At 37.0% G+C, this 13,366-nt stretch overlaps 1 protein-coding gene across 3 annotated transcripts in view; it reads left to right on the top strand.

The window, feature by feature from the left end:
• The window catches only part of RMDN2 (regulator of microtubule dynamics 2), a 61,520-nt gene that overhangs the window by 16,039 nt on the left and 32,115 nt on the right, over positions 1 to 13,366 (top strand). For all 3 annotated transcript variants that reach the window (XM_029937927.1, XM_029937928.1, XM_029937926.1), the window contains exons 3-5: positions 5,163 to 5,337; positions 6,631 to 6,733; positions 10,862 to 10,922. In XM_029937927.1, the coding sequence (XP_029793787.1) occupies positions 5,163 to 5,337; positions 6,631 to 6,733; positions 10,862 to 10,922 (339 nt within the window). The remainder of the gene's footprint in view (positions 1 to 5,162; positions 5,338 to 6,630; positions 6,734 to 10,861; positions 10,923 to 13,366) is intronic.

Genomic DNA, 13,366 nt, shown 5'->3' with positions numbered 1-13,366 from the left:
TAAACCAAGCTTTAATGCTTCCGTTAGTTTCCCATAATAACTAAATCTCTGGAATGTCTGGATATTTATCTGTAGTATTCTCTCTAGAGAGGTCCCACTTCATCCATGGCGGTTAATATTTTAAAATGTATTAGTCAATAGAGCATAAATTTATTCTACTTCACTCTTTTAAATATAGTAGTTCAAGAGCCTCAAACAGATAGTATGATTTAAAACAGGAAGTCCCGCCCTTTCCTTCAGGGGAGACTTTTGTTCTTGTGCCCTCTCGTGTGTTTCCCCTGATCTTTCCTTCTGCCTGTTTCCCTGACTCTTTCAGTGCATCTTCCCCAAATTTAGGAGGTTGGGCAGGTATTGTGTAGGTAGAGATAATCTTTTAGACGGGGACATTCTGTGGGGGTACATCTGTGTGACCATCAATTCAGCCGCCATTATTTTTTCATCCCCCGTTGTTTCCATATTGATAAAGTGGATGTTATTCTTCAGGAGGCTTGGCAGGTTTCTACCTCTGCTCCCTATTTTTTTCCTCATTTGACACTTTTCTCACTCTAGCCACTGCAAAGACGATCAGAGCCTCCTACCAAATCATCCTGTGGATCAAGTCAGACCTCCTACACCTTGGAGCCTCTTCTGTTACTCACTGAACTATATCTCTTGGTCCTGAAAGAGCTCATCTATCTGCAGTATCTAAAGTCAGTTCACGACGAGGAAGTAAAAATTTATCTTCTTCATCAAGTGCATCTATCCATTCACCTTTCTCTGGAAGAAAACCTTTATTTGTGAAATTTCAGAAAAGTGGTATTTTCCCCAACCGACAACAAAGTAGAGCCAATTTTGATTCTCAAGAAAAAGGCAGCTTCAGTGATTTAAAATATTCCTCAACCCATTTTGTCCTTAGATCCCAAAGATTCTACTGTACCCCTAGACTTAGTATAATTTCCTGTTATGAGAGCACTAGTTTTTTTGATCTTCAATCAAGACATTATAAAACCTTTAATCCAGATGAAATGGAAACAGTTTCTAAAAGCTCAAGTACGGCTGGTGCTGAAAAATATATAAGCCCTTCTTCTCCCAAATATAACATTGGGCGTCTCATGAATTTTGAAACAAGAGCTAACTCTTCAGCACATCAGAACACTGTTGTTGGAAGCATCTACCAACATAGCACAGCCACATCACTTTCTCTTCCAACTCTTATTTCCTATTCCTGTCAGCAAAGCAAGATTGCTGCTGATACTGAAGAAAGAGGCCAATCAAGGAAAGTTGCCCTTCATCCTGGTTCTCAAAGTCACCATACCGATCATTTTCCACCTCGTATGCAACAGCATCCCTCTCCAAGAGTAACTACCCCTGTTTTTCTGTAATGTTGGATATCCTTCACTTTATAAAAATGCTACTAGCTTTATCCCACCTCAGAATGACATTGCTTCAGATTCCTTGGAAGATGAAAACATTGCTCTTTCATCTCAAGATGAAGGCACCTCTTCATCTATTACAGTCCCTAAAATAAGGTGGCCTCAGACTCTGCCTTTTCTTCCAAGGGTAGCTCAAAGCAGAAATTTTTCCAGCAGGCACGCTCCAAAGTCCATAGTATTCACTGCTCAGTTCTCACAGAAATCTTCTGTCTTCCTCAGTTTCACTGCATTTTTGAAAAAAAGACCTTCACGTTGCAGTCTAAATTTAACTGTAATTGCTGTATTTTTTTTGATAGTTTATTGACATTATTGGAGTTTGGAAGTCAAAGATTATTAAGCTGTTTCAGGCTTTTAACAAATTGCTTACAGATTGACCACTCTCAAATTTCTGGGTGACGATTGTAATATTTCTGTGATCTGAAAATAACATCAAGCATTGATATATAGGTCTTCTGAATATATAACATTCTTTGAGAGTTAAAAAAAATTTTAATGTTTATTTTAGAGAGACAGACAGAGTACGAATGGGGGAGGGGCAGAGAGAGAGACAGAGTCTGAAGCAGGCTCCAGGCTCTGAGCTGTTGGCAGAGAGCCCATTGCAGGGCTCAAACCCGCGAACTGTGAGATCATGACCTGAGCTGAAGTTGGACGCTCAACCGACTGAGCCACCCAGGCACCCCAACGTTTATCTTTTTGAAAATGTTTTAATTTTATGAAATAAAACATACATGTAGAAAAACATACAAATATCAAGTATACAGATAAATGGATTTTCAAACTGAATAAATGGTAAAGTCAGCACCTAAATTTAGGGACAGAATATAATCAGTACCTCAGCTACTCCCAACACTCCCTCATCCAGTCACTCCCTGGCACCAACAGGATAACCCATTTTGGTTTCTAAATGTAGACATCAGTTAAAATTGTTTCTACTTTATGTAAATGAGGTAATACACTGCGTACTTACTTGTGTCTAGCTTTTCTCAGTTGACGTTCTCTTGTGATCATCATGCATTTTGTTGTGTGTCGTTGTAGGCGATTTATTCTCATGACAAAATACCTTCCATTGTGTTAATATACTACGATGTGTAAGCTTTCTGTTCCTAATAGACATTTGGTACTTTCTACTTATGGACTATTATGAACGGATAAATATGTGCACACATTTCTTTTGGGTATATACGTAGGAGTGAAATTGCTAGATCCACAGAATATGCATATGACAGCTTTAGGATATATTGCCAAACATATTTCCAAAGCGGTTGTACTAATTTGTACTCCCATCAGCCATGTATGAGAGCTCCATCTGCTCCACATCCCCAGCGACCTGGGCATTTTTTGTCTTTTCCATCTTCGCCGTTCCCGTAAGCATGTAGTTGGAACTGTTTCAATTATTTTTAAATATTGGGATTTCCCCCCCTACTTCTTAGTGGTGATTTCTAATTGAGTTGCATTGTGAAAAGGGAAGATGGTCTTCACAAGAGATTATTATCAGTTGTGGCTTGCTTCATAGCCCAGTGTCCATGGCTGTTTTCATAGATTTTCCATATGTACAGGAAGAGACATTGTTTTCCAGGGGTTCAATATCAAGTTCTATATATATTGATTGGATCTAAGCTTGTTCGTTTGGTGTTTAAATTGTATCCTTACGTTCTTTCATACTTTATCAATTACTTAGAATCTTATGTTAAAAATCTCCCATTCTGATAGTGGATTCAATTTCTCCTTATTGTTAATTTGTGTTTTCTATATATCTGAGACTCATGTTTGTAGATGCCTGGAGTCTAAAATTGCTCTTTCTTTGTCACAAATTGAACCGTTTTTAGTGCTTTGTGTACCTCTTTAAATTTAAAGCTTTTTGCTCTAAAGAATATTATGCCCAATATTCAACTAATTACTTCCTTTTGGTTATTTTCTTATTATATCTCAGGTGCATAGAATTGTATTTAAAACTACTTTTAACTCTTACAAGCTCTCATGACTGGTCCACGCTTGTGCTGCTTTTATTCACTTAGTTATTATAAATAATGTGAAAGCATCCATGAAACTACCTCCTAAAACAAAAGATAGGACGGAGACAGTAATCCTCATCAAACATTTGGCTCCTCTGCCTCCCCTCGCCTGAGGAGAACTGTTATCGTGGATCTATAATCTATATTGTTCATTCCTTCCTTTTTCATATATCATTTTATTGCACCTGTGTGTATATTCCTTAAAACACATTTCATTTTGATTGTTTCTATGGAAAGGGGATTGTGTTGTATATAATTTTAAGAGCTTATTTTTCCTCTTAATTTAAGTTTGTTAAGATTCCTTCATATTGGGGCACCTGGTGGCTTAGTTAGTTAAGTGTCTGACTCTCGATTTCGGCTCAGGTCATGATCTCACAGTTTGCAAGATCGATCCCTGCATTGGGCTCTGAGTTGATAGCACAGAGTCTGCTTGGGATTTTCTGTCTCCCTCTCTCTCTGCTCCTCACTGCGTGTGCATGCGCACACTCTTTCTCTCTCTCTCTCTTTCAAAATAAATAAATAAACATTAAAAAAAGATTCTTTCATATTTTGCACATCACCATGTTTCTTGCATTTTGGCTGTTGTGTGATATTCATCCACTCTTTGATGGGCATTTAGGCTGTTTCCTGGTGTTTGCTATTTGAAAGTACTGCTGTCTTAATTATACATATCTATTATACATATTTTTTATACATATACTATATATAACATATACATATTATACGTGCATATACATATTATACATGTCTATGCATACATATATGCACTTATGCAAGAGACCTGGGTTACTGGGTCCTAGAGTATATGAAAGCCCGGTATTAAAAGATAATTCCAAAGTGTTTTCCCAAGGTTTCACCAAGTTACATTCGCATCAGATCCTGTGGATTGACTTCCTCCCCAGCATTTGATATTGTCAGATTTTTTTCCTTTTATCAATGAAATGGGTATAAAGCAATATCTCTTTGTGGTCTTCATTTGTATTTCTCTAATTGCTAGTGAACACTCAACACCTTATGTTTATTGGATATATGTATTTTCTCATTTGGGAAATCCTATTACTATCTCTCAAGCATATTTCTGTTGCGTTCATGGTGTTTTTATTATTGAATTTTAGAAAAGTATTTATATGTTCTCGATATCCATGTTCTTTAGTTGTGTTGCAAAATATCCATTCTGGGTTTTATTTTGCATTTTTATATTTTTTAAAGTTTTTTTATTAGCAGTTGTTTTTCATTTTAATATAGTCAAACTGATTAATCATGTGTAATTAACAATCATTTAGAATCAATGCTCTCATTATTTGGTTAAGAAAATTTTTTGCTCCAAAGACTAAAGGGTATTCACCTATATTCTCTACTTAGAGTTTAAAAAATTATTTTCAACATTTAATTCCTTATATCCTCCAGAGTTATTTTTATGTTATATGGTAGAGATTCAATTTCATTGTTTTCTATAGGTGTAGCCAGTTTTCCCCCTCATCAATCCCTTAATTTCCAAATGATCTCACATGCCAACTCTATCATGCACCACATTTCCATATATGTATGAATCTACTTCTGGCCATTGTTTTATTCCATCAGTCACTCATCTGTTCTTGTACTAAGTAGCATACTGTCTTGCATCTTAAAATCACTCCGGCTATTATAATATAACTTTCAAGAGAGTTGATCTTGAAATAAATCAATATGCAGAATGCAGAATAAATAAATAAATTATTTATTATTTCTGCAATTTTAGGTATATCACAGCTAATACTGATACAGAAGAACAGAGTTTTCCAGTCCGTAAGGCATTTAATACACACATAGAGGAATTAAATTTAGATGTCCTTCTTCAGAAGGTTGATAATTTACGTATGAATGAATCTAGCAAGATGGAGAGTTTTGAACTACTTTGTGACCACAAAGAAAAGGTAAGGGATATGAGATCATAGCATCTGTATGATTTTAATTTTTATTTAATCTGTTATCCCATTTATGTTATGACCATAATAGTTGGGTTACGGTTTACACAAGCTAAATGGTTGATGCAAAATTTTTCTATAATCTAAACTAACCTTTTAAAAAGTAAATATAAAAGTTTATTATGCTCTAAGATCATGAAAATGAGAACCAGAGATATGATTATGCAGCTTTATTTTTATATGATTTTTATCCTTTTGTTGTATTTAATACATACTCTGTAACATAAAGAATAAGACATACTCCTTCTTGTGAGCCAGGAAAAACTACATTTTAAGTTTTCTGTCTTGTGGTTATTAATGTAACAACTATCAGTATTTCAGTCTATCTACTAATGGTCATTTTTCAGTGTTTAACATTGGGCTGAATTGGGAAAGCCCATCCTTCCCACTACAACCACCAAAACAAATGAAAAAGAGAAAAAGAAAGAAGGAAAAAAAAGAAGTAAAGAGAGAAAGGAAGGAAGGAAGGGAGGGAGGGGTTCTCCATATCCCAGTGAGCAATACATCATTCTTTCCCATGAGCAATTTAAATTCTTAGTCTGAGGCTTTAGCTACTCTAAACAGATTGTTTGAACGTTTTAAAATCTTCAGCATTATGATTATATTTATAGGTAACATAGGTTAAAAATGTGACTGCTCTTTTGAGTATACGTGATGTCTAATGCTCATTGAGGCATTATATTGAAGGTAGGATGTAACTTAGAAGTAAGAAGAAGGTACTACAACCAAGGGAAACTTACAAATTCTGGTACCTATCAATTCTCTCTTCCATGTTGGTGTAGAGGTAGAGTCTGGATAAGATTCATGAGTTTTGAGATCCAGATGTAACACTATTAAACCACTTTTTGTAGGGGATGCCTGGGTGGCTCAGTTGGTTGGGCATCTGACTTTGGCTCAGGTCATGATCTCATGGTTCGTGGGTTCAAGCCCCACATCAGGCTCTCGGTGCTGACAACTCAGCGCCCGTTTCAGATTCTGTGTTTCCCTCTCTCTCTGCCCCTCCCCTGCTCATGCTCTGTCTTTATCTGTCTCAAAATTAAATAAACATTAAAAAAGTTTTTTTAATCACTTTTTGTAGCACGAATATTTTGAATTTAAAATGTTATGTGCACACGACTAGATTCAGTCATCTATAAATACCAGTTCACCTACCTAATTTTTTAAAAGTTGCAGTGGAAAACATTTATAGTTTTGTCAAGTAACTGAGTTAATCTAATGTACAGTGCTATCTCTCCTTTTCAGTTTAGAGATGAAATAGAGTTTATTTGGAGGTTTGCTCGTGCTTATGGAGACATGTATGAGCTATCTACCAATGCCCAAGAAAAGAAACATTATGCTAATATTGGTAAGTATTATATAAAGATTGATTATTCTCAAGTGATGATTATCTATCATAACCCATTAATGAATTTTAATTAAAGCCAAGTTATTTTAAGCTAAAACCAATATGTTTAGTCTATTTTATATATCCTAGTACTGGAAAATACACATAGTCTAAGGACAGAAATACTTTTTTAGGACCAAGATATATATTCTTTAAAAATGTTTGAGCATATTAGAATAGGCGGCTGAAAAACTCAAATTTCAGATACTAAAGTTTATGACAGAAAGTTAGGTAATATTTGAGGAGCAGGAAGAGGCAGCAGATCATTGTCTTCAGCACAATTAATATAACCCTCCTTGATTCCTGTAAGGGAGAACTTGAGGTGCCACAAAGAGATAACTACTTGAACTTCAATGTCTGTTGTTGTTGTTGTTGTTTTCAAAATTTATCTCCATAAAACAAGATTAGCCTTGAGTTGATCATTGTTTGAGCTGAATGACACAGTACATGACAGTTCATGCAACTGTCCTCTCCCCTTTTATGCATATTTTTGAAATTTTCCATCGTAATAAGATGCCATAATGTCAGAGCTTTTATACATATATGTCTCTGTCACTGAATCTCAAAACTCTTTTGTGTATAAAGCCCCTTAACTGCCATTTCTCTGAGCCTCAGTGTTGTAAGCTGACATCAAACTTCCTTAGTTTCTTCTTTATTCCAAACCTTGTCTTTTCCAAGCTTTCTTTCTTCAAGTTAGCATGAGGACGAAACAGCAGGAAAATAATGATGCTTCAGATCTCAGTCCACTCTAGTTCCCTGTCACTTTTTATCTCCAAGAAGGAAATATTTCCAGAAACTCATGGTAATTCTGTTCCTTCCACGTAGATTTCCTTGCACAGTGGTTTCTGCCACATACTCATCATCAGCATCGTGGGACAGTTTTTCTGTAGTGATCCATCTTTCAGGCCATACATAACATGGAAATCTAGAGAAGAGATTTACTAACTCTAGGGTAAATAAACATTTAACCGAAGAGAAAAAACAGATTTATTTTCATATCTACTGATAAAATCACATTCTAGCTATGTAAACTGTTAAAGTATGAAGGCTTTTTATTGCTCGTAAGCACCTGCCCTACCCTGGGCATCAGGGGTCATCCTGTGTTTGACAGGAGGTAGAAATGAAAGCAAATTCACATGTTCTCAGATGGTAGACAAGCTGATAGCTTTGTGGGGGAAGCAGTAGTATGGAAATAACCACACATTATAAAGAAACCAAGGGAAATACATCATGAGGAGAGGAGAATGCAGGGTGTTACGAGTAATCACAGAAAGGATATGATAGCAGGGGCTGGGAGTTGATGCAGGGTAGTCTTTCCTGTGGAAAGAAGAGTTTCACATACTTGAAATTACTTGGAATCTCTATTTATTTTGTTTTTATAGAATTTTTTTTATTGTTGAGGGAGCAAAAGAGAGAGAGAAAGAGACAAGAGTGTGAGTAGGGGAGGGGCAGAGAGAAAGGGAGATACAGAATGCGAAATTGGCCCCAGGCTCTGAGCTGTCAGCATAGAACCTGATGTGAGGCTTGAACCCACAAGCTGTGAGATCATGACTTGAGCTGAAGTCAGACACTTAACCGACTGAGCCACCCTGGCACCCCAGGATCTCTATTTTTAAATGGAGTAGAAGTTTAATTGAGTTCATGGAAGAAGTGGTAAAAACGGAAAAAAAATAGGCTGGAAGAAATCTGGGGACGAAAATGGAGATCAGAATAGGATATATCTTAAAAAATGAGAAACATCTATAGTGTCAAGAAAAGTGAGTAAAAGCCTACCACGTATTCTATTCATTCACGTATTGAAATATATTAAAAATAATTCTTTGTTTTATCCATTTAGGAATATTTATTTGAAATTACTGTGTCCAGGAACAATGTTAAAATGAGGGGAGGAGAGAGGCAGAGAAGGGAGAGAGGATGGAGGTAAATGTGATTAAGACGGTCCACGCTAAGGAACTTGCTGGATCGATCAACATGGAGACAGCCCGTTATACTTCAGTGTTCGGGTAGTAAGTGCTTAGGAAAGGGGATGGCAGAGTGCGTTAGAGCTGAGACCAGCGTTGGGGGCACTGGAACTCAGTGTGAAGGGGGAGGAAGTGCTGACTAGGTTTCCCCATAATAGCGTATTTAAAACTGTTACCCCAACGCATGCTTTGGTCACTGGAGAGCACAGAATTATTTCATAAAACTCCGGATGGGGTATAGCATTATGCAGTGTGTCTTTTGATGTACTCATAATTTGTATTCCAAGTAAACTATGAATCTTATATCTAAAGGAACATTATTATAATTTCCAGAGTTAAGTGATCGATACAGGTGCCTCGGATAGATCACAAAGTACCATTTTGTAAGCGAAACGACTTTCCTTTTAGACTTCAGCTGCATAAATGAGTTTGCAAAACCAGCCTGCATATTACCGACCCAGCTTCCTTTTGTGCTTTCAGGGTGATGGCCTCTCCTCTATTTTAGGCTGGTGATTGTACATTAAAAGCTATTTTTGTTCAATTGGCAAAGTAGCTAAAACGTTGATTTCATTTTTAATGTGTGTACATTTAAAACTATGTTTTTCACTTGTTTGTTAATTTAAAAAAAATTTTTTTTATATTTTTATTCATTTTTTGAGAGAGCAAGACTGTGAGTGGGGAAGAGGCAGAGAGAGAGGGAATCTGAACCAGGCTCCAGGCTCTGAGCTGTCTGCACAGAGCCTGATGTGGGGCTCGAACCCATGAACCATGAGATCATGACCTGAGCCGAAGTCAGACGCTTAAATGACTGAGCCACCCAAGCACCCCTTCACTTGTTTATTTAAAAATCACTTTTCCAGGCGCACCTGGATGGCTTAGTCGGTTAAGTGTCCAGCTTCAGTTCAGGTCATGATCTCACAGTCCGTGAGTTCAAGCCCCGCATTGGGCTCTGTGCTGACAGCTCAGAGCCTGGAGCCTGCTTCAGATTCTGTGTCTCCTCTCTCTCTGCTCCCTTCCCCTGTTCATGCTCTGTCTCTTAAAAATAAATAAATGTTAAAATTTTTTTTTAAAAATCACTCTTTTAATATATGTCTACAATATACTATCAGTTAGTATTAATAAACTTCACTATTTAATTTTTTCCATTTTAGGTAGATTTTATACGGGAGATATTTCCCTTAACAGATAGAGCTATAAAACAGAGTGTACCACCTTAACAAATTAACAGATAAAATGGGTTCAGAACTAAAGATCCTTATTTATAAAGATTATCTCCACCACTTATTTAGAAGAGCGTTTTGCATGTCACTGGAAATTCTCCTCAAGGCCACAACAACAGCAGAAGTGGAGCAGGGTAGAAGGAGACGGTGTAAAATGAAGCAGCCCCTTTTTGAGGAGGATTTTCAGAATGTTGTTCCGTTTCGTTGCAAGCATTTTGATTTTTCAGGCCAATAGACAAACTTCTATCCGAAGTAATTATGACATCGTGAAAGGTTATTCTAAAACTAAGGGAAATGATTTGGGAGGGTTATTTATGTATCAAGCCTGTTCATTTTTGTGCATGATTAGGTAAGCACTTCTCTGGAAAGCCTTCCCTTTAGACGGGACTCACTACATCTCAGTACTCTGTTCTCTAACACACCGTCTCTCTCTTCTTTGTCATCTTGCTTTTAGTTTTTATGTGCAATTTGTATGCTTATATACCTGCTTTCTACTGAAATGGGAACCCTTGGAAGGCAAAAACTGTGTCTTAATTTGACTTTTTATTCCCACCAGATGATATGGCACTCAGAAGGCACACAGTAAATGTTGGCCAGTTATAAAACAATTTTTATTAATGCTTTCAAATAATGATTGAATGACTTGTCTTGCACTTGGCTACATCACTTAGTCCAGTGAGCTTAGCACCTGAGCATCCTCAGAATCTCCAGAGGCTAGTTAACGCAGATCGCTGAGCCCCGCAGTTTGTTACAGAGTAAGTCTCTCTGGTAGCCAGAAATGTGCTTTTCTGTAAGGGATACTTCTGGTCTTGGGACCATATTTTAGGAACCACTGACTTAATTCAGTAATCTACACCCCCCCCCCAACTCACATGAGGGTACTAAATGTGAGCACATTTGTCTTTCAGGAAAGACATTGGGGGAAAAAGCTATTACCAGAGCACCCATGAATGGTCATTGTCATCTGTGGTAAGTACATAAAACTTACACAGTCTTTTAAAATTCTCATATGCCTCTGTATATATTACAATTGATTTTTAAGATATTATCGACCCATTTAACCTGTCAGTCACATTCACCAAAAAATATATTTAGTAGATAGCACAGTAATTATTCTTAGTCTCACATATTTTATAATATGTATATTTAAAATGTATTCAGGGTAAACTTTCATCGAAGATTTCATAAGTGAATCTACCAAGTGCAGTGCCTTTGAACATGAAATCCTAATGAAATGTGATTTACCATTTTATTTGAAAACAAATACTAAAGGGATGTTATGCTTCTGAATGAAATGTGGAATCACGGAATAAAAGCATATCACTCATTTTTTATACCTTAATGAGTTCACGTATACAAATACCACAGGTCACAGAGAAGTCACTTGAAATATAAGAAAGCTCAAATAAAGGGAATTTAATTCATTGGATGGATATAGCTGAATGCCCTTGGGGAAACAAATTTATTCTTGAATACGTTTTATTTTGGATCCTTTGTTTAGAATTATAAAACACAAGTAAGAAGAAATATACTGTTTTTAATTAATACTTTGTAGTTGCATTTTTACAACATTTTTTGGTTCCTTGCAGCAATATAGGTAATTCAGGTGCTAGGAAGATAAGTGTAATAAATTTATTTATGACCTTTCTCTCAGACCTCAGTTTCTAGAAAATCAACCCTCTTTGGAAGTAGTTTATTTTCCTGGAGCACTTTTAGACAGAATCTCTCTGAAACTGGCTCGCTTTCTGCAGGTCTGTTTTGCCCCCTGGGAAATTCTGTTTCACGCCACCAACTCTCAATTGCAAACCTGTTTATTTACTCTGCCACCAGCAGGGGGAGCTCCACTCACACTGTCCTCTTCGAGCCTCTCTGGTTAGGAGTCAAGGGACTTTTTTATTTTCTGTCCCTCAAGGGGCACAGGCCAAAATAAAAATAGATCTTTTGACCTGCCTTCACTTTGCTTAAGATGAGGTACAAGCTTGCCCCCTGCCCCTTCCATGAGGGGGTGTCCCCTGAACAATTCCATTTACAGGAATCCTCACTTCTCTACCTCCGACTAGGAGAAAGGTAGCATCTTAGTATATAACTTTAAGATCATTTTCCCAGGGTATGAGGGTGTTGGCTATTATTTCTATCACTGACTTTACCTTCTCATCTAGTTTGCCATTAATATTAATAAATTAACATATGTATGCATTAACGTACTTCCTTTCTTCCACTTTTAGTGGTAACTGTAATGAATTTGTATTGATCAAGTCACACTGTCTTCACCTCCTTTTTAATATTGGGAGTGTCTGGGAGCCAACCGGCCAGATTTAGAGGCAGAAAAAGCACCCAAGCCCTCCTTTTAACTCTGATCTGCTCCCCCCACCCCGCCCCATTTGTTCGTACTCTGTGGTCGTCTTCCTTCTCCCTCCCATAAGTCTGCATCGCTGAAGAGTCACATTTAAAATGTACAGTAGGTTTTCTGGGTGCCTGGGTGTGGCTCAGTCAGTTGGGCATCTGACTTTGGCCTAGGTCATGATCTCATGGTTCATGAGTTTGAGCCCTGCCTTGGGCTCTGTGCTGACAGCTCAGAGCCTGGGGCCTGTTTTAGATCTGGTGTCTCCCTCTCTTTGCCCCTCCCCCACTCATTCTCTCTCTCTCTCTCTCTCTCTCTCTCTCTCTCTCTCAAAAACATTTAAAAAATAAATAAAATGTACAATAGATTTTAATCCTCAATTTGAGAGCATTTATCAGTGTGAGCTTTTGATTTTCATGGAAGAAGAATGTTGAGTCTTCTTTGGGGACTTCATAATTACCCTGAAACCCATAACTCCCTAGTAGGGAAGAAATTGTACATAAGTCCCTAGTAGGTTACCCAGTGGGTCTTACACTAATCTGGCTGTTTTTCTTTCATTCAACTTCTTTTACTTTTTGTTATGAACAGATGCCTTTTTTGAAACTGTGGGATTTCACTCCAGGGTTAAATCTTATCAACACACAGACAGACAGACAGACACACACACACACACACACACACACACATACACACACACAAATGCAGTAATGATCCAGTTGTGTTTCATATCAGTTTTATTCAGTATCAATTTGTAATGTTAAAATATTAAAATCTAATCAGTTGATAAAATTTAATACATTCAAATGACAATTTTATCTTAATTCTTAGAATGTATTATAATGTAGGTCGTGAATACAAGAGTTCTCATCCAATTAAATAGCAGCATTTAGAGTGATGAAAAAGGAGAAATTAAAACTTTGACTTGAGAAAGAATGGTTAAAATTCAGGTTAACTGAGTTCATAATTAATTGTAATAAAGCATCATAAAAAGGCCTTTGTCAGTATGTTAAGACATTTTCTCATTCACTCGGCATAAATGACAAACTCTTACCCGGGAGGCAACAGCCTATTT

This window comes from Suricata suricatta, chromosome 4 (genome assembly GCF_006229205.1).
Source record: "Suricata suricatta isolate VVHF042 chromosome 4, meerkat_22Aug2017_6uvM2_HiC, whole genome shotgun sequence".
In the NCBI taxonomy this organism is placed as follows: domain Eukaryota; kingdom Metazoa; phylum Chordata; class Mammalia; order Carnivora; family Herpestidae; genus Suricata; species Suricata suricatta.
Note: the sequence above shows the minus strand (reverse complement) of the source record. Positions and strands in the feature narration are given on the sequence as shown.